Genomic DNA, 19,990 nt, shown 5'->3' on the forward strand with positions numbered 1-19,990 from the left:
TACCAAAGACATGTGGCTAAGCTGGTTAACCCGATGGTTTTTCACAGTTAATGATTATTGAGTGAGTAGAGGTTAGTGCTCTGAGTGAACCACTTTTAGATGAAAGTGATAATTCCCTACATACTTAAAACCTAGAATTTTCCAGAAAGGTAAATACAATTTGTCACTCCAATCATCTCTAATTAGAATTTAGTTAATTAGATATATATTGAGTACTGTTTGTTAGGCTCCAAAAGATAAATGAGATGCCTTTTCAACTTTTAAGGAGTTAGTAATATTGGGGAGATGAAGTTTCAAGACAATAAATGAATCAAACTTGAAGATCATTGAGAGATTCATGTCCAGCCAAATTCCTGGTCATCCCATGAGGAAGAATAGTACATGACAGAGTAATGCCAGTTATCCCTGCTGCTCCATCCCTCAAGTTTTATTCCAGCCAAACGTACTATATTTTCAGATCTCAGACATGCCCCACTGTCTTCTGCTCCAGAGTCTGAAAATATTGACTGTTGGCCTGAAACTTCTCCACAGTTTTCTTTCTCTTTCATTTAATTGTTTACGTGTATGCAGATACGTTTTCCTCCTGGAAGCTTTCAATCTTCTAAGACGTTGGGAGTCTGTTTTGTGTTCTACCATACCAGTCGTCATTTGTGTTATATCGTGTTTATCATACCGCAGGGAAATTACTTGTACATTTATTTGCCTTGTCTCCTTAGCTGAATATTTAAAGTTGTGGGCTCTATTTTGCTCACCATTCCATTTTCAGTGCCTTTCATAGTGCCTTGCCCGTAGCTGAATGAATGAATAAAGGAATGAGTGAATAACTTTCTTTGGACAGGTCATTCCATTTTATTGGGCAGTGATTTTCAAAAGAGACAGAAGAGGTAATAGTAAGATCACACAGGTGATCTTACTATGTATGCTATTTTCAAAGCACACATTTCTTCCCACTCCTCATATAGCTCCCATATTTCATCCCATTTAAGATCCCTGATACTGATAGTAAGCAGTCAGTGTCGTTAATAGGAATGTCTCAATACTCAAAGTCAAAATCCAGCATATTCTGCCACAATAACTAGGAAAGGCTTTGAGGGGACTGTGGCTTTGCAAATGAGCATTGGTGCTTGAAGCATATTTAGAAAGATATAATGGTCAAAGGATAGCAATCCAGGTAGAGGGAGAAAAGAAATGGTTTGAACTGCAGCATGAGGCTGGGAAGTTTGGCTGACATTAGCATGCATATGGAGAAGTGTTGGGAGCTTGGCCTTGAGGTCACCAAGTGGAAGGCTGTGAAAGCTGAGCTGTGAAGGGTGTTTATTATGGTAAGAAATAGGGCATAATGAGGGAGCTTTGTGGAGGGATTGCTGGTGTTAGAGTTACATTTAGGAAGTTTTTCCTATCCATAGCATGCATAATGGATCAAAGTGGGAATGAAGGCAGGCAGGAATCGCTATTTAGTTCAGTTTAACAGTATTTGTTGCATGCCTAAGATGTGTTGGACACTGGGAGAAAAGACATAATTCCTATCCAGAGTGACCTATAGCCTAATGAGGGAAAGAGAAAAATGATCAGGCAGGCAGTTTTAATAAGCATGCTAAGCAAAGCAGGCAGAAAATAAATCAGGCCTGAATGAGGGTAAGAGAAAAGGGAAGTTAGAGGCAGATTCAAGGGAAACTTGTGAGTTGAATTTTCTCTGAGGTCTTGAACAGCTTTAAAATGTCTTTAACCAATTTAAAAATAGATATAGAAGCAAAACCATAAGCAACTATCATGTACAACCTTTATTTCAGGGATGGAAGAATGATGGTACCCAATGATGAGACTGTATGAAAAAGAGATGGTTTGTGGGGAAAATTAGTTTGGATTTAGACTTACTAAGCTTAAGGTACTGAAACTGCCAATGTTACATGGGAATTACATGGTGCCGTACTATTTAGTATGCTTCTGGTTGCAGATGTCACAATAGCAGTTCAAGCTAGTGTATGGCTTATTTGATGATACAGTACTGGCTTCAGGTATGATTGGATCCTGCTACACCAGGAATTGTCTTTATTTCCTTGATTTTGGTTCTTCTGGTTTGGCTTCACTCTCAGGCTGGCCCTGTCTTCAGGCAATTCTCAAGCAGCTCTAGGATTTTTAAAATCTCATTCTTAAAAGAAGATACCTTTTCCTAGTAGATAATTGGCACCATATCGACTCCTGCCAGACTTGCTTGTCCCTAAGTCAACTGTGTGGCCAACGATGAGGTTGGAAAGATACATTAACATTTTATCCAGGGGAAAGGGCAGTCTCATTCTACCCATGTGGACGGAGAGTAGATATGGGCTATTCTTAAAAAGAAAACCTGGCTCATGCCTGTAATCCCAGCACTTTAGGAGGCTGAGGCGGGCAGATCACGAGGTCAGGAGTTTGAGACTGGCCTGACCAACATGGTGAAACCCCAACTCTACTAAAAATAGCAAAAATTAGCCAGGTGTGGTGGTGCATGCCTGTAATCCCAGCTACTTGGGAGGCTGAGACAGGAGAATCGCTTGAATCCAGGAGGTGGAGGTTGCTTTGAGCTGAGAATTGGCCACTGCACTCTAGCCTGGGCAACAGAGCAAGACTCCATCTCAAAAAAAAAAAAAAAGAAAAGAAAAGAAAAAGAAAAAGATAACCAGGACACTGTTACTAAAAGGAGGGGGTCTCCAAAAACGCGTAGTGTCCATTGCACCATGCTGTATAAATTACAAGCATTTTAAGTTAACATTGCCTTGTTTGATTTTTAATATGACATTTTGGTGAAAAGTATCATTAACACTGTCTGCAAACCATAGGTATGGAAGTGGAACTAGAGAGGCTAATTTGCAAAGGCAGCACATGTAGTGTTAGTAGAGGACCCTGGATGCCATCCATCTTTCTTTCATTCAAATGTGGATATCAAATGGGCAGTTAGAAGTGTAGGCTCATGAGCAACAGCCAGACTAGAGGTATAATGGGGAAGTCATCCCTTGAGTTGCAGTTGTTGGCTATGACTACCAAAGAGGTGGAAATTGTAGAGCAAAAGAAGGTCAGGGGATGGAACCAGGAGAGAAACAGCAACAGTTGAGAGACTTAGAATGAGGTCCTCAAAAAGATAAGAAGAAAATTAGAAAAGTAATGAGAAGAGTAATGTGGTAAAGGTATCATTTCATAAATGCTTATTATCTTTTTCAAAGTACCATGACAGCATAAAGGAATTTTAAGTGAGATATTCATGATCCACTGATTTTTGAATGCTGTAAACATGACGAAAATTACACTGTGTTTGCATTGCTGGCTAGCATCAGTTGTTTGGTGTTGATGATGATAATAATAGCTAACGTGTTACCTATGTTACAGAGTCACATTATATTGCATGTGATCATTTACTCCTCATAATGATCCTATAAGGCAAGTATAGTGCTCTCTAGTTCACAGTGGAGGAAACTACGGTATAGGGAGGTGAAGTCACTGTGTCTGCTTTCTCACACGTTTAGTGTACCCAGTTGCTATAGAATGGATTTTTTTTTTTTTTTTTTTTTTTTTTTTTTTTGGGATGGAGTCTTGCTCTGTGGCTAGGCTGGAGTACAGTGGCGAGATCTCGGCTCACTGCAACCGCGGACTGCCGGGTTCAGGCAATTCTCCTGCCTCAGCTTCCCAAGTAGCTGGGACTACAGGCGCATGCCACCATGCCCAGCTAATTTTTGTATTTTTAGTGGAGACGAGGTTTCACCATGTTGGCCGGGATGATCTCAATTTCTTGACCTTGTGATCCACCCACCTCAGCCTCCCGAAATGCTGGGATTACAGGCCTGAGCCACTGCTCCTGGCCAGAATGTATTTTCTTAACTGCAGCATTGAACTGGGTAGCACTGAAGCAGGGCAGGTTAACAAAGGCCATTCTTTTTTTCTTATCTTTCTTGCAAAGAACATTTCAACTTACTGTTAAATTTTTTTTTTTTAATTTAAGTTTGGCCTTTGCTTCCTTTGAAGTAGAACAATTGAAAGCATGTCAGAACAGTGCCATTTGATGTTGGAAGAATCTAAGCCTCATTCCTGCTCTGAGGACTAATGGTCATCATTCACATGGGTGCTTATGACTGAAAAGGTCATGAGACAGAAAAAAAAAAGCTGTGAGACACAGACACACAAGGACGATTAGTGTGGCAGTGTCACATCATTCTTCAGTTTTACAGTAGCGTTGGCCTTTGTCAACATTTTCTGAAGGAAAAATCATAAGGCAGCAAAAACAAAGCGCCACAGATGAACAAAACCGGACACAGGTTAAGACCTCCTTGAAGACTTCAGAGGATATCTTTTTGCTTCAAAACAACACTTTTCTCAGTCCTGTGTCCTCTAGGGAATTATGCCAACAATTGGTTTTTTCCATATCTGCTGCTCTGAGTTCCTCCACCTTTCCTAGAGTGGAAAATATCCTGATTCCTTAGTGCCTTTCTGTATTTTCAACATCATTTCACAGAAGCAACCTCAGAAATATCAGCATGAAATTTTGTTTTGAGTCAAGGTGTTTTATTAGCTGTGAAACAGCAGAAGAGGTTTTACTATTTCTATTTTGGACTCATAGAAGAAAATGCAAATGGATCAAAATCTATTATCTTAGGTTTGAATGACTCCCTTTTTCTCATTTTGCTAGAAGATTTCTCAGATTCTATTAAGGCCCTGTTGGTCTGTATCTTTCTTAATAGGATATTGAGGCGGCGTAATGCATCCCTTATCTCTGACTTGCATGTGTGACATGACTTGTATATTAAAGCCCAGTACAATTTAGTCTTCCATTTTTTTAACCATAATATTCATTGGTTAAATAAATCCTACTCAAACACACATCGGAGAATTTTATCACACTAATGTCTCCCTTAGTATAGTATGTTTTTTACATGGATGAGATAGTCCTTTGCTCCTTCATTTTTGTTTTATTAACGCTGCTTGTCATTTTAAGTTTTTTTCTACCATGTAAATTTAGGACTGTGTTTCAGAGTTTTTTTTCTTTTTCTTTCTTTCTTTTTTTTTTTTGAGATGTAGTCTCACTCTGTTGCCAAGGCTGGAGTGCAGTGGCACCATTGGCTCACTGCAACCTCCACCTCCCGGGTTCAAGCAATTCTCCTGCCTCAGGCTCCCAAGTAGCTGGGATTATAGGTGCCTGCCACCACACCTGGCTAATTTTTGTATTTTTAGTAGAGGCGGGGTTTTACCATGTTGGCCAGGCTGGTCTTGAACTCCTGACCTCAGGTGATCCACCTGCCGTGGATTCCCAAAGTGCTGGGAATACAGGCATGAGCCACCTTACCCAGCCTCAAAGCTTTTTTTTTTTTTTCTCACAGTAAAATTATGCGATTTGTTAATTTTGTTCTTTGTTTCAAAACTTCCTTGATGGGGGTCTTTAGATATATTATATTTTGTGGCTGCTGTAGGCTACTAGATTTATTGATATAAAGATAAATTCCAGCAACTTTGAACAGGTTTTTTAATGGGTGTATTTTTTTCTTTATCAAAAAGCCTTTACAGAGTTGTTTATGGCACTGAACTAATAGCATGTAGAAATCCAATTTGGAAAAGAAGATTCTTCATCCTTTTCAATCTGCCACTGAAAGGATGGAGTATTATTTTAAACAAAGTGTGCATTACAGTTTTTCTCACTGCACTGACAGAGCCTTATTTCAGAATGCTTTGTCTTTGAGCTCTCCACTGCCCTGACTTTGATGGTGTGAAGTTTTCTGGATTGATAGTAGAGATATTTACGTCAATATCAAGGTTAATGTCTAGTTGAAGCCAGTTTGGTTTTCATTCTGAATTGCTTGAAATAAGCTCTTTCTGGCAACACTGTTTGGTAGGGTTTTTTTTGTATACATATTTCTTTTAAATATTAATTATAATCCATCATGTCTTAAGCAATTACTTCTGGGTTAGACTCTTGATGAATGCCATAGCAGAGTGTTTTAATTTAACAGATCCAGAATAACATCTGATTCTAATATTTTAAATCCAATTTATATGGAAATCCGTGTATACACAGTATACATGGAGACTTGCAAAAATCAAAATCAAAATGGAAAATCAATCCACTGTGCTATAGTAGGTCTTCTGTTAATAAAGGATTTTGCTTATGACCAGATTCAACTACTGCTAGTTAACACTCAAAATATCAGTTTAGGAAAGGTAGCAATTTATTTCTCATACTGAAGAAATAGGAGGTAGTTAGCCCAGGGTCAGTATAGTCTCTTGTAACAGAGACTAAATTTCCCTCAATCTTATTGCTCTGCTGTCTGCATGATTTCTATTCCTAAGAACACCTTGTGGGCCAAAATGGCTGCTGCAACTCCAGCCATTACATCTGTACTCCACTCAGCAGGAAGGAGGAGGGTAGAGGCAGAGGGGAAGAAGGCTAAGCTTTCCTCGTTAAGATGCTTTCTGGAAGTAGTAGATAAAAATTCATCATACGATCATATTTACCACCAAGGGAAGGTAGGGAAATACATTTTTTTCTAGATGACCACACGCCTAACTGAAAATTGAAGTTCCTTTGTATGGACAAGGGAGAGAATAGATATTGGGGAACAATGAACCATCCTGGCCACATAGAGTAATTGAAGATTTTCACAGATCTTTTGCCTTTTTATTGAACATTTAGAAAAGTCAACTAGTTTTTATTAGTAGATAATATATGTATTACTATATGGATTAGCATGGTATTTGACACATAGGATATAACCATCAGCTTCTGATCAGCCTATTTTAATTCTAACCCCAAAATGCATCTAATTTGATAGGTCATGGGTCAGGAAGACTTTAATAAGGGACTTTTCATAAATCACATTCTAGTCTTTATAGAGTAATAGCAGCAGCTGACAAAGCAGAGATATCATTTGCACTAGGGTGTCCAGCACACTTATGTATGTAAAACACTGTTTTCTGCTTCTCTATATAGAAACAAATGAACAATTATACATGTTTATTAAATGATTTCAAGGTAAAACTATTATCATCGAAACTGAAGCTCAGAGAGGTTAATGGGAAGCGATTTAGAGAAGCAGGTGAAAACTATCATGCCTAGTCATTTGGACTCAACCACTCAGCTGTTTCCACTGGTTCTCACCTTAGATGGGTTTGTTTCCTAATCTGTTGAATCTCTGTGCTGGTTCTTGTTTTTGCAATCATGCAGTGAATGAAAGAGTTAGGACCCAGGAACATTTCCCCTGAATCCAGGGCTTTCTAATCCTGCTTTTTGGTAATATCCATGTGGAAATTTCTCTGATCACACCTGCCTCGCAACAGAAGGTAGAACTGGTGGAGGGTCTAGAGTTGAACATCATGAAGACAGTCTCCTACAACATATTATTCTGTATCCATACAGGTGCCCACAGCTCCTTAAAAAGCCCTGATACCAGACCAGGCAAAAGTTTTCTAGTTCTGGAGGTTTTCATTCCTGTGCCCTACTAACACATATTTCTCTTGTATGTTCTATAAATACAGAAATAAGTGCAATAAGGATACAAAAAGACTCCAAATGCCACTCTGTTCCCTAGGAGGACAGTGGCACAGAGCCAGGATGTTCCAAACTGAATAGTTTAATGCCACCTTCAGTGTTTGTACCGTATCCACATATATCAGTACTTTCGGTTACTTAATTCTTTTCTTTTACTTACTTAAGTCTTTTCTTTTTCTTTAACTTTCAATAGCTTTATTCTGAGTAGATAGCTAGGATAACCATTAACATAAATATAACCTTTATAATTTTTACAAAGTGCATACATCTTTTTTACATGCCCCAGTAGTAGATGGATCACATTTTGGGAAACCCAGAATAGTGGAAAGGGAATTAATCACGAAGCTCTATGTTACTGTTCTCAACTTGTGTGACTCTGAGCCAGTTATTAATTAATCTTTCTGAACTATAAACCTCACTTGAGAGATGTAGAGAATAATATCTACCTCCTCAGCATTGTTCTAAAGATTAAATCAGAAGATGTAGCCAAGGAGATCAACATAGTGTTTGGCAGTATATTAGTTGTTTAGCAATTAGTAGATCCTTCCTTCTGGAAGTCTGTATGAAAATATCAGTCATGCAAATGGAAACTATCCTCAAAAGCAGGAAACAGTGAAGTGCATGAAGATTTCTATCGAGGAGAGTATGTCCCGTGAAAGCTAAGAAGTGGGAAAGGCTGAAATTTACTAGCAGGTAGTCGGAAGGGAAACACTGGCTAGGTGGAGAGTCATTCTTCCTAGTCTTTCCAGCTATCTAGGCCCTGAATACTCAACATGTGAGGCTGGGGGCACGGTTGCTCACGCCTGTAATCCCAACACTTTGGGAGGCCAAGGCGGGAGGATTACCTGAGGTCAGGAGTTCAAGACCAGCCTGGCCAACATGGTGAAACCCTGTCTTTACTAAAAACTACAAAATTAGCCAATCATGGTAGTGCATGCCTGTAATCCCAGCTACTCAGGAGGCTGAGGAGACAGCTGGAACCCAGGAGGCAGAGGTTGCAATGAGCTGAGATCACATTGCACCCTAGCCTGGGCAACAAGCCTGAAACTCCGTTAAAAAAAAAAATACCCAACATGTGGTCCAAGGACCAGCAACATCAGCCTCACCTGAGAGCTTAATGGAACATGGAATCTCTCTGGCTTCTTCCCAGGCCTACTGAATCAGAACCTGCCTTTTAACAGGGTCCTCAGGTGATCTGTGTATATGAGAAGCACTGGGCACTGATAATCCCTGTAAAATTTATTTCTAGTTGGAGGCTACTCCTTGTATCATATGGGCCTTGCTTCTTAAAGATGCAGATTCTCAGGACCAGCCACAACCTGGGATCTGGTCTATGCATTTTTAGCCAGTATGTCACATAATTTTCAGGGTAGTTGTTTGGCAGACTGCTACGCTAAGGCTTAAACCAGATGAAGAACTTTATTCTTCAAAGATATTTGCATTACAACAAGGAAGAAGGCTTTTAAGGAAGAGAAAAACAGCCCTCATTGTGGTTTTAGTAAGCATTAAGGGGAGGGCATGAATTCAGCGTATGTGTGCCTGGAATCCCATCATAAAGCCACATAGTAACAAAGCTTTCGAGGAAGGCAATATCTTAGCAATGTCATAGTTTTTCTTTTTTTTTTCCTTTTTGTATTTTACATTTGATTTTTTTTTTTTAACATTTTGTTTTTTAGCCGTGCTATCAAGACTAATCAGGACCTTCTCCCAGAAACTCCATGGACGCACATTTTCTACAATGATTTTTGGGGGACTCTTCTAACCCACAGTGGCAGCCACAAGTCCTACCGGCCACTCTGCACTCTTTCTTTTCGCCTGAACCATGCCATTGGAGGGTTGAATCCCTGGAGCTACCATCTTGTCAACGTCCTGTTGCATGCAGCCGTCACTGGTCTCTTCACAAGCTTCTCCAAGATTCTCCTTGGTGATGGATACTGGACCTTCATGGCTGGTTTGATGTTTGCTTCTCACCCCATTCACACCGAGGCAGTGGCAGGAATCGTGGGACGAGCTGACGTCGGGGCCAGTCTCTTCTTCCTCCTCTCCTTGCTCTGCTACATTAAACACTGTTCTACAAGAGGCTACTCAGCCAGAACCTGGGGCTGGTTCCTGGGGACAGGACTGTGCGCAGGATGCAGCATGTTGTGGAAGGAACAAGGAGTGACTGTTCTCGCAGTTTCAGCAGTTTATGATGTCTTTGTCTTTCACAGGCTGAAAATAAGACAGATATTACCTACCATTTACAAAGTAAGTGATTGTTGGCTCTTGAGCATTGGATTACTGAGTAATCTACTTGCTTGCTCCTTTGCCACCATTTAAAAAGCAAATTTGTTCCTCTTCAAGTAGAATTTAGAATAAGTTCCCTTTTGATCTTCGGTAAGTGGAAGTGTCCTTTTGACCTTTCTTTACTAAGCGGGGTTGCAGTTACTGACTGTTTTATTTCTCAGGTTTCTTAGTTTCACGAATTCAGGGGTGGTAGAGGAATAATTTTGCCTTGTAAAGAATATGCACCTTTATTATTTATTGAGTTCTTATTTCTATATTTCTGCCCAAATTGTCTATAATCTGATAAATTGCCTATAATGTGTATTTTTAAAAAGTAACACGACTGATAATAGAGTTAGATGCTAGACTCTACAGGGGAAATCCTCTGCCATTTGTTAATATTACTTTTCCTGAGTTGACTTTGGAAAACAATCCTTCCCTTTAGTGCACTGGGAAGTCAAATTCCTAAACAATGAATCATACTCACCTTTTCTAGTGGTAATGCTTAAGAAGAGTCAAAACAGAAAGGGGTTATTATTAAGTTTCTCCCTGAGGCCAATTAAGACCTTTGCCTCGGGGCATAATATTTCTCTTCTCTATTCCCTTAGTGGTATCCAGTGCAAAGGTGCCTGAAGGTCACAGAAGCATTTCAGGAGCCTTATACACTTGAAGAGACAGCAGTTTTCTGCTAGAGCATTCAGGAGAGGCAGGGAGGGGACGGGGCACCTTGAGAAACTGCTTTCCCATCTGCTCATCCTCTTCCACTCAGAATAAACTCACCCTAGCTTTGACTTTTGCATGAAGACTGAACTGGGCCAGGGTTTGCAAACCTTGGTCATGTTTTAGGCAGTCTCCTCACCTGTCTTTTGGACACAAGTGAAGACTTAAGATTTTGGATACTTGGCTGTGAAAAGACTGTCAGGTTTTCCTAGTTGTGACTAGTTTTTCACCATCAATTTCTAATTTTATTTAAAATTGAATTGAGAAGAAATGAAAAAACAAATTGAGGTAAATGGAATCCAAAACATTTATTTTTTAAAATGCCCCCTTTTTTTTTCCACTTAATAGGCAGAATGATCTCTGCTATGCTTTTGCTCTGCAGGAAGCCTAACCTTTTCACTTAGAACTCAAGTATTAAGGGCTTAATGAAGTTCTTTTATGATTTCAATTAAATGCTGAAACTTTAAAAGGAACTCTGGTTACAGTTTGTGATTGAAAACAACATATGGTTCAAAAGTCAAGCTCTTAATTCCAAATCAATTTTAATTCTTTTTTTTTTTTTTTTTTTTTTTTTTAAATAAGAGTCTCGCTTTGTTGCCCAGGTTGAAGTGCAGTGGTGAGATCTTGGCTCACTGCAACCTCTGCCTCCCCAGTTCAAGCAGTTCTCCCGCCTCAGCTGCTCGAGTAGCTGGGACTACAGGCAGGTGCCACCACACCTGGCTAATTTTTGTATATTAGTAGAGACGGGGTTTTACCTTGTTAGCCAGGATAGTCTAGCTCTCCTGACCTCATGATCTGCCAGCCTTGGCCTCCCAAAATGCTGGGATTTACGGGTATGGACCACAGCGCCCGGACAATTTTATTTCTTTCAAAGAGATTTAAAGAGATTGTTTTCATCTAACACAATGTCATTGACAATAGCAAACTATGTTTTACTAGAAATACAACTAGAATAAGTGTAATTCAGAAGCTCCTCGTCCTTCAGGAGGTTGTGATGTATTTGAGGATGCAGGCTCAGTGCTGGCTATTTGAGAACTTTGCATTAGTTGTCTGTGAAATACTGTGATTTCTTACACAGAATTGCCATCATACCATCTCATAAGTTAGGGAATTATGTGGCTGTGATGATTCAGGATTGACTTGCAGGACCTTATGAAGTTCTCTGAGAAATTTTCAGTCTTCTAAGCATATTTTCAAGGGCAGAGTTGTCCACTGCAGTACTCCCTCCTAGAAATACGTTCTATACAATATGTGGGACATACTTGTAATAGAAAATTATTCTTTGTTTCTCTGAAAGTGAAATTTATCTGTATTTGGCAACTTTATTTGTGTAACTGCTGCTTAAAAAGTAAGAAATGCCACTAGCAAGGACCTCCTAAGACTTAAGAGCATGAAGTTCCCCATGTTAAGAGAAAGGACTCAATGCCGTTGAAGGTTCAGTGTCCTGAGAAGTTTCCAGATGGTTCTTTGCCCAAACTCTCTTGGCAACCACTGCTTGCAGGGCTAGGCAATGGCAGTGCCAAGGATAGTGGTCGGGGCAGCAAAACTTTGTCTGATGTTTGCTATTCTTTCGTAGCTCTTTCTGTTTTTATTAGGTTTGGGGCCAATGAGCTTAATAAGAACATTGGGATAATGCGCATTTTATAGATTTTTTTTTTTTTTTTGAGATGGTGTCTTGTTCTGCCACCAGGCTGGAGTGCAGTTGCACAATTTCCACTCACTGCAACCTCCGCCTCCTGGGTTTAAGGGATTCTTCTGTCTCAGCTTTCCGAGTAGCTGGGACTACATGCGCGTGCCACCACGCCCAGCTAATTTTTGTGTTTTTAGTAGAGATAGGGTTTCGCCACGTTGGCCAGGATGGTCTGGATCTCTTGACCTTGTGATCTGCCTGCCTTGCCCTCCCCAAGTGCTGGGATTACAGGCATGAGGCACCACACTGGCACATCTTACAGATTTTTAAGGACCTGTAGATCCACCTGGAGTGTAGAGAGCCAGAAACATGTAGGTAACCCAGAAGATGGTGGAATCACTAGGACCGAAGCACACATCTCCAACTATCTGGTGATATCTTTACTACACTCTGATAGTGTGAAGAACAAACAGATGTAAAGTCAGTTGACTGCACAGTAGAAAGGAAACTAATATGGAATAGAATCTTAACTCACAGGGGCTGAGTAACCTTGGGCTCATTCCATGATCCATTTCTTCATCCGGAAATGAAGGCAGCTATAGTTCTCTACCAGAGTTGGTAGGCTTGTTTGAAATTGTGGGGTGTTCAGTGTGAGCTGGAGTGCCTAGTATTTGGATGACATCTAATACATGTTAGTTGAAGTGGAAGAAGAAATATCGATGTAACTTTTGAATCTTTATCTTTTGGCCTCTGTCTTCTTAAGATAAACTTCTAGTAGTCTTTACACATACAGTTGGTTGGCAGCATGTGAAATAAGGACTGCTTAGTAATCGACCAAAGCTGAAGTAAGCAGATTTAAGCACAAACTTTCATTTAAAATCTTATGCTTGTGAGGCTTGTAAACATTGGCATAGAATCCATATGAAATTTATAGAAAATTCCATATTCTGTCTGTAAAATATATAGATTTCTATGTCTGGAGTGAGTTAGAGGAGATTCTTTCTGAAGGAAGTAGTCTGAGAGACTTTCGAAGATCTTTTCAACCTTAAAAAATAATCATCTTAAATATCTTATCAGTTAACTCTGCATCCTAGTTATCATGGTTTGCCAGATGGGATAAACTTCCTTGCCCTGTTAAAACATAATTTATGGCCAGGTGCTGTGGCTCATGCCTGTAATCTCAGCACTTTGGGAGGATGAGGTGGGCAGATCACGAGGTCAGGAGTTCAAGACCAGCATGACTGACATGGCGAAATCCCTTCTCTACTAAAAATACAAAAATTAGCTGGGTGCAGTGGTGCATGCCTGTAATCCCAGCTACTCAGGAGGCTGAGGCAGGAGAATTGCTTGAACCAGGGAGGCAGAGGTTGCAGTAAGCCGAGATCGCACCACTGCACTCCAGCCTGGGTGACAGAAGGAGACTCTGTCTCAAATAAATAAATAAGTCACTCACTCACTCATATATAAATGGAAAACTCCAGTATATAAATGTTTAACTGTTACTCAGAGAACCAGCTAAGTAATAAAAACCTAAAAATTGTGGACCTCTTAAAGCTGGAAATTATTAGGGCTAGAGGGGCAAGGCTCTTGGCTGTATTTGGCCAGTTTTGATTCCAGTTTACCTTTGCCGTGGGTGTTGCTTAAACTTGATTCTACATCCAGATGTAGTGATCAGACCAAAACTAACAACCAACCCCATACAAGCCATTTACAGAATTTGTCTTAAGAATGATTTCTGAGGATGGGAGCTTATATTGTGAAAGAATTTTGGTTCATCACCAAAAATGTTACAAGACTCATGCAAATGATATGCATGTCATCAGGCTTTTGTAATGTTGCAAAGAAAATATGAAAGCTACATTTTTCCTTGATAAAATATATAGGAAATTGTAAGTTCTTGGCATGTAGTAGATATTTTATTTAGTATTTAATAAACAGTGTCTATATCTACCAAGCACTATTCTTAGTGTGCTAAAATTAACACATTTAGCTTATGTAACAAATGCTTATTGAGATAAGTAATATGACTTACCAAATAATATGGTTGAATGCTGACAAACTATAATTTTGTCAGTAGTTAATTTTGTCAGGGAACACAGAAGTATAAAATCTTCAGAAGTATGAAAGTATGATTATAAAATCTTCATTGTTTTAGAACAGTCTTAGTTTTGAGGATGGGAGTCTTAGTTCTTAGCTTTAGGATTTAATTTATTTCTTACATTATTCTTGTCCTTCACCATACATCTAGTGTATAGTGGGAGCTTAGTAAATTATTGAATTCACACTTAATATTTACCTTTTTAAAATATATGGCTGAAATGTTAAAATGAAGTCCTGTGCTCTCCCCTTTATACAGTAAGAATTTCATTCCTGAGTTAGTGGGGTCTGGAAAGTGGGATTGGAAAACATGTATGTCAGAAAAATAAATTTTCTTGACCTCTCACCAAATGATTGTTTTAGCATTACTTAGATTACTTTCACTCACTTAGTTTTATGTGGTCAAAAAACAAGGAGGGAAAAGCCCTTGAAATACACTTAGCCTTGCAAATAAATACTGGACTTTTATCTGCCCACAAAATTTTTTACAAGCCTCCCATGACCCCAGGAGGTACATGGGTAATAAAATCAGTAAAAGCAACATTTTTCTTACCCAACATCAGTCACTGCTTGCCCAGTGGCCATTTTCTGTGCTTATTTAACATCTGTTAACTGTTTTAATGTGGAAACATCTCTTTCCCCTTTATTAGCCTCATAATCACTTATTCAGTTACAGGTGGAAAATTTAAAAAATCTGAAAGTCAAGATAGCAATACTAATATTAGCCCAAGATAGTTGAGAAAAATGAAGCCCTTTCAGTCTGATGTTTTAAAAATTTCTCTAAAGACGAATACCTTGGTTTTGCTAAAGTTTATGTAGTTGGTTCCAAGATGTGCATTATCTAAGTAATCTCCTTTTCTTATAATTTAATCTCTGGCTCTATTTCAATAACTAAGAAGATAGTTAAACCGGAGAACTGGAGACATTGAGATTTTCCAGTCATCTCTTTTTAGACATAATTTTCTTGTCTTAATGCTAACCAGAATGTGAATGATGGAGGTTGCCCATGAGCAATGAACTTTACCTTTGTCTTGTGTGTTGCTTAAGCTTCATTCTACATCCAGATGTAGTGATCAGGTGAAAACTAACTACCCCAAATTTCCAAGCCATTTATAGTACGGTTTGTCTTGAGAATAATTTCTGAGGATGGGAGTTTATATTCTGTTAAAGATTTCTGATTCATCACTATCTGAACACTGAAGGCATTAAATGTAGTGCTTTTGTACTTGTGACTATTTTTGTGGCTCTCTTTAGAGAGAAGAGCATGCACATGGAGATTCGTAGCCCACAGGTGTTTGCATGTTGAATCCACATGTGCTTTTTTGATTAGCTGCTGGGGATGGCATTGATGGAATCTGTTATCATTTATGGCATTGTCCCTTTTATTTCTAGACTAGGTTGTGGTTTTGCCTAAGTTGTGACCTTCATATCAATTGCATTGAATGAAATATGATCTATTTATTGTTTTTCTGATTTTCTTTAGCCAACACCTGTGCCTCTCTTCTCCAAGTAGTATTCCCACTTTTTTTTTTTTTCTTTTGAGACTGAGTCTAGCTCTGTTGTCTAGGCTAGAGTAATACAGTGGTGTGACCTTGGCTGACTACAACCTCCACCTCCTGGGTTCAAGTGATTCTCCTGCCTCAGCATCTCAAATAGCTGGGATTACAGGCTCCCACCACCACACCCAACTAATTTTTGTATTTTTAGTAGAGATGGGGTTTCACCATGTTGGCCAGGCTGGTCTCAAACTCCTGACCTCACAATTCACCCACCTTGGCCTCCCAAAGTGCTGAAATTACAAGCATGAGCCACTGCGCCCGGCTGTCTGTATTCCCACTTTTATGACTCCCTTTCCTTTCATTTGCCTTACACTTGACTTTGTGCGAACCCAGATATAGCAAGATGCTCTGATTCTGATCACACCATTTCCTAGCTTTATGGAAACTGTAGGGCTGTTTGTTATGCACTTACAAATGAATTTGGATCTCCTCCCAGTAAACTTGTTGTGGCATTTAATATTCATGACCTGTAGTACTATAAACTTTGAACAGCTGCCAACACTGCTAACCAGATAATACCACAAATAAAGTCAAGGTTCAAAAATATTTTACAATTCAAAAAGTCAAAGATTAATAAGGTATTTTATTCCTGCAGGTTGGCTCCCTTGCTCAGCTGATTTAAGGTGATTCTGTATTCCACTTGCAGTTTAAGTTCAAGTGAAGTAATTTACATTTGGGAATCTGACTACCATTGCAAGCATCTATAATGCTTGCATTACAGTGTTAGTACTTGGAACAATGATCTATTCAGAAATTATCATTTTAAAAAATTCATCTTTGTGCCAAGCACTATATTAGGCAATGTGGGGATTAAAGAGGAATCGAAAAGAACATGCCAATATACCAGGACTTTCTAGAGTAGTAGGAAGTTGAGAATAAACTTCATATTTAAATATAGAACTGAAATTCAAGCTGGGAACTGGTGAGGGCTAGAAGGGAACTATTGGGAGTGGTGGGGAAATTGAGAAGAAGGGGAGGTTACTTTTGGTTGAGGGGATCAAGAAATGCCTTCTGGAGCAGAGACATTTAGTAGAACCTTGCAGGATAGGTCAGATATAGGCATTTATAACTGGAGAGGTGAGGAAGAGTAGAGGACCTGTAGTACTATAAACTTTGAACAGCTGCCAACACTGCTAACCAGATAATACCACAAATAAAGTCAAGGTTCAAAAATATTTTACAATTCAAAAAGTCAAAGATTAATAAGGTATTTTATTCCTGCATGAGCATTACACAGAGGAAAACTTACAGCAGATTACTGGGGACCGTGGAGCAGTTGTTTTGGCAGATACGTAGAGGACATGGTTGATAGAGGGAAATGAGTCAGGAAAGGTAGATTGAGACCACGGTGCATGTGTAGTGATATAGGGGCCTTCTCTGCTATGCTGTGGCTCCCAACATGTTGGGAAGCAATGCATGGTTTCAAAATGTTCTTCTCCATTGGTTTGTCCATGGAAGGAGCCTAGGGATACGCAGGTCAGCTCCATGTAGCTATTCGGGATTCCGGGGAGACTGTCCCATCTGTCTTCTAAACCTGAGGGAGGGCTCCTTTGGTGATGAGACTGCAAATCCAACTGAAAGCAGGAGTTGAAGTTTGTATCTCATTCAGTGAATGTGTGTCATATCAGCGAATGTTGCATTCTTTATCATTAAATAAAAACATTTATTTTCAGAAGACTAGCATTATTGTACTTTTTGTTCAATAGTATTTTGCATATTATTCTACAGAGGTCTTTAAAAGCTTTCTTGGCCAGGCACGGTAGCTCATGTCTGTCATCCCAACACTTTGGAAGGCTGAGGCAGGTGGATCACGAGGTCAGGAGTTTGAGACCAGCCTGGCCAACACACACACACAGAAAGGTTTCTCCTGTGTCCTTCCCCCCAACCTTGATGAACAATGTTCAGATATTACTGTGAATGGCTACAAGTACAAAATCTCTCTTTGTTTTGGACTGTTTTATACAGGAAGATAGAAAAAAACGTTTTTAAAGTGTCCTTTTTACAGTACAGAATGAAATACTCTATCAGCACTGAATTTCCACCAGTTAACTCAATACTCCGTCAGTGAAAATGACACGCAAATTGGATCTTGTGATGAATAAATAATGAGTCTTATTGAAATCTTCTATGCTGTTCTCATAACACTGTGTCTGGGATGCATATTACATCACTCAGCTCAATTTTCAATAACCTGCTGCCTGGGGGAATCAGATTGACAGAGGGGGATCTCATGACTATCAGGTTACTCAGACCCAAGCCGGTATTAACAGTTTCACAGAAAATGATGCGGTTTGCACAAATTTAAAAATCCATTGTCATTGCCTGGAAGTCAGGTTCCTGTCTTAAATGCTTAGAACAATGGAAATGATAACTTAGTGTTGATTTCTCAAATGAAATTTTATAGAAACTCAGATTCCATGAGTACATTAGAGATTCCTTAAAAGGCATGAATGGGGTGGGGTAGATAAGACTGAGTATGTCAAATGCATTGTTGGTTCAGATACATTTGAAGGGTGATACTATGGGAAGGGTGCATTGGTTTATAAGTTATTTTATTTTAAACAATCAGGTTTTGTACTTAATGGTCATAGTATTTCTTTCTTCAAAAAGGATAATGAGAAATCAAAAGGGAAGAATACCATCTTCCAAGTTAGTGATGATTTGGTGGTAGGAAGGTCAGTGTGCCCTTGTTCACCGGGTTTGTCTTTACAATGCTGCAGTACCCAGATGGCTCCTGTATGCTCTGTTGGTCTGATTATAACTCTTGCATCAAGAGAAATAGCATGAATTCAGAATGTAATACATGTTTCTTCAGTAATTATGGTCTTGATTAGTGAAGTCAGTTTCTGTTCCAAAGGACAGTTTCTTTCTTTCTCTATGTGTTGATTCATTTAATTGCAGGAATCAAATAAAATGCAGGCATCATAGTATTTCTCTTTGTTGTGATGGAGTCTCTGCATTGCTTATGTGTTGCTATGTATGTGGTTGTCAATTTTGCTTGTGATTTCTTTAAATTTCAAAGAAAACAGTAGGGAAATGAAGGACACATAAAAAATAAATGACTTAGTGCTTAGTTAAGTAAAGACATGGAAAATACATCCTGAATTTCCATCAAAATATTGCTAAATATAAATTATAAATAAGTACTTTTAATATAGAGACCTTGATTATAGGCAGTATCAGTTGTGGATAGTTAAACATAATTAAATCTTGTGTATTTAAAAACTAAAAAAAGATTATTTCAAGATTTTACATGAATAAAATGAGTATATTTCCATAACTTTTATGAAATGGAAAACTCAAAATTACGTGGAAACCTTATTTCCCCTAATTTCAAGATTCAAGCAAAAATTTGCCCATTTATATGATTCATTCATTGTGTGTAGTTTCTTCTTAAGCTCTCATGACATATTGTAATAAAAGCTAAATATATTTAATATTGTGAAAAGAACTGATGTTTACTTTGAATAACCATTTGGTATTTGGCTCATCTTTTCATGCAGAGTTGCTTATAAGGCTATTGGGGAAAGACCATTGGACTGGTGTCTGCAGATTTAGATGTAAATAGAAACTCGGTCATTTTTTTAGCTGTATGACCTTGGGGAAATTTCTAAACTTCTTTGGACATCAGTTACATGCCCTGTAAAATCAGGGATATAATATCCACGTTGTTTTATGTTAGGTATGAATATAGCAAATTTGTACTATTTTGCCACGTCCCTGTCTTACAGCAGGTATCATCATTGTCAGCACTTAACTGTATTTTTGCAGCATTTCAGTAGTAGTGAACTTCTTATCTGTCATTTTATGGAGCTCTCAATTAGCATGGCTGTGGCTATTCTAGAACCACATAGATTGGTTAATGGAACGTATGCTAAAATGTCAAGTCTGCAAAAATGGAATGCTTGCTATCCTGTTCACCCGTGCTGATAATTGAAAGAAAGCTGAGGAAAAGCCTTTTTCAAGGTTAATTCTTCTGAACAACATGGTTTGATAATTTATCTTTTGTTTGATTGAGATTGACAACAGCTACATATGGCAATTTTCCCCCATATCCTGCCATCATCATCTCATACTTTCATAGCCTGATTTCTTTCCCCCTTTGGGCTCAGGAGGGTGCTGTTGCTTATATATCTGAAAATGGAGGGGAGACAGATTTTTCTATTTTCCTCCCCAAACCACCCTGTTTCCCATATACTCTCTTTTAGCAAGGCT

The 19,990-nt window shown here is 38.9% G+C and overlaps 1 protein-coding gene across 8 annotated transcripts in view; it reads left to right on the plus strand.

Annotated features, from left to right (window-relative positions):
- Positions 1–19,990, plus strand: part of TMTC2 (transmembrane O-mannosyltransferase targeting cadherins 2) — a 452,640-nt gene that overhangs the window by 169,942 nt on the left and 262,708 nt on the right. For 7 of the 8 annotated variants that reach the window (XR_013521950.1, XR_013521951.1, XM_035257146.3 and 4 more), the window contains exon 2: positions 9,181–9,751. The exons of the other annotated variant lie outside the window; for it this stretch is intronic. Coding sequence is in view for 5 of the 7 variants with exons in the window: in XM_035257146.3 (XP_035113037.1) it covers positions 9,181–9,751 (571 nt within the window). In the remaining 2 variants the exon portion in view is untranslated. The remainder of the gene's footprint in view (positions 1–9,180; positions 9,752–19,990) is intronic. 8 annotated transcript variants of the gene reach the window in all.

This window comes from Callithrix jacchus, chromosome 9 (assembly GCF_049354715.1).
Source record: "Callithrix jacchus isolate 240 chromosome 9, calJac240_pri, whole genome shotgun sequence".
NCBI lineage: Eukaryota > Metazoa > Chordata > Mammalia > Primates > Cebidae > Callithrix > Callithrix jacchus.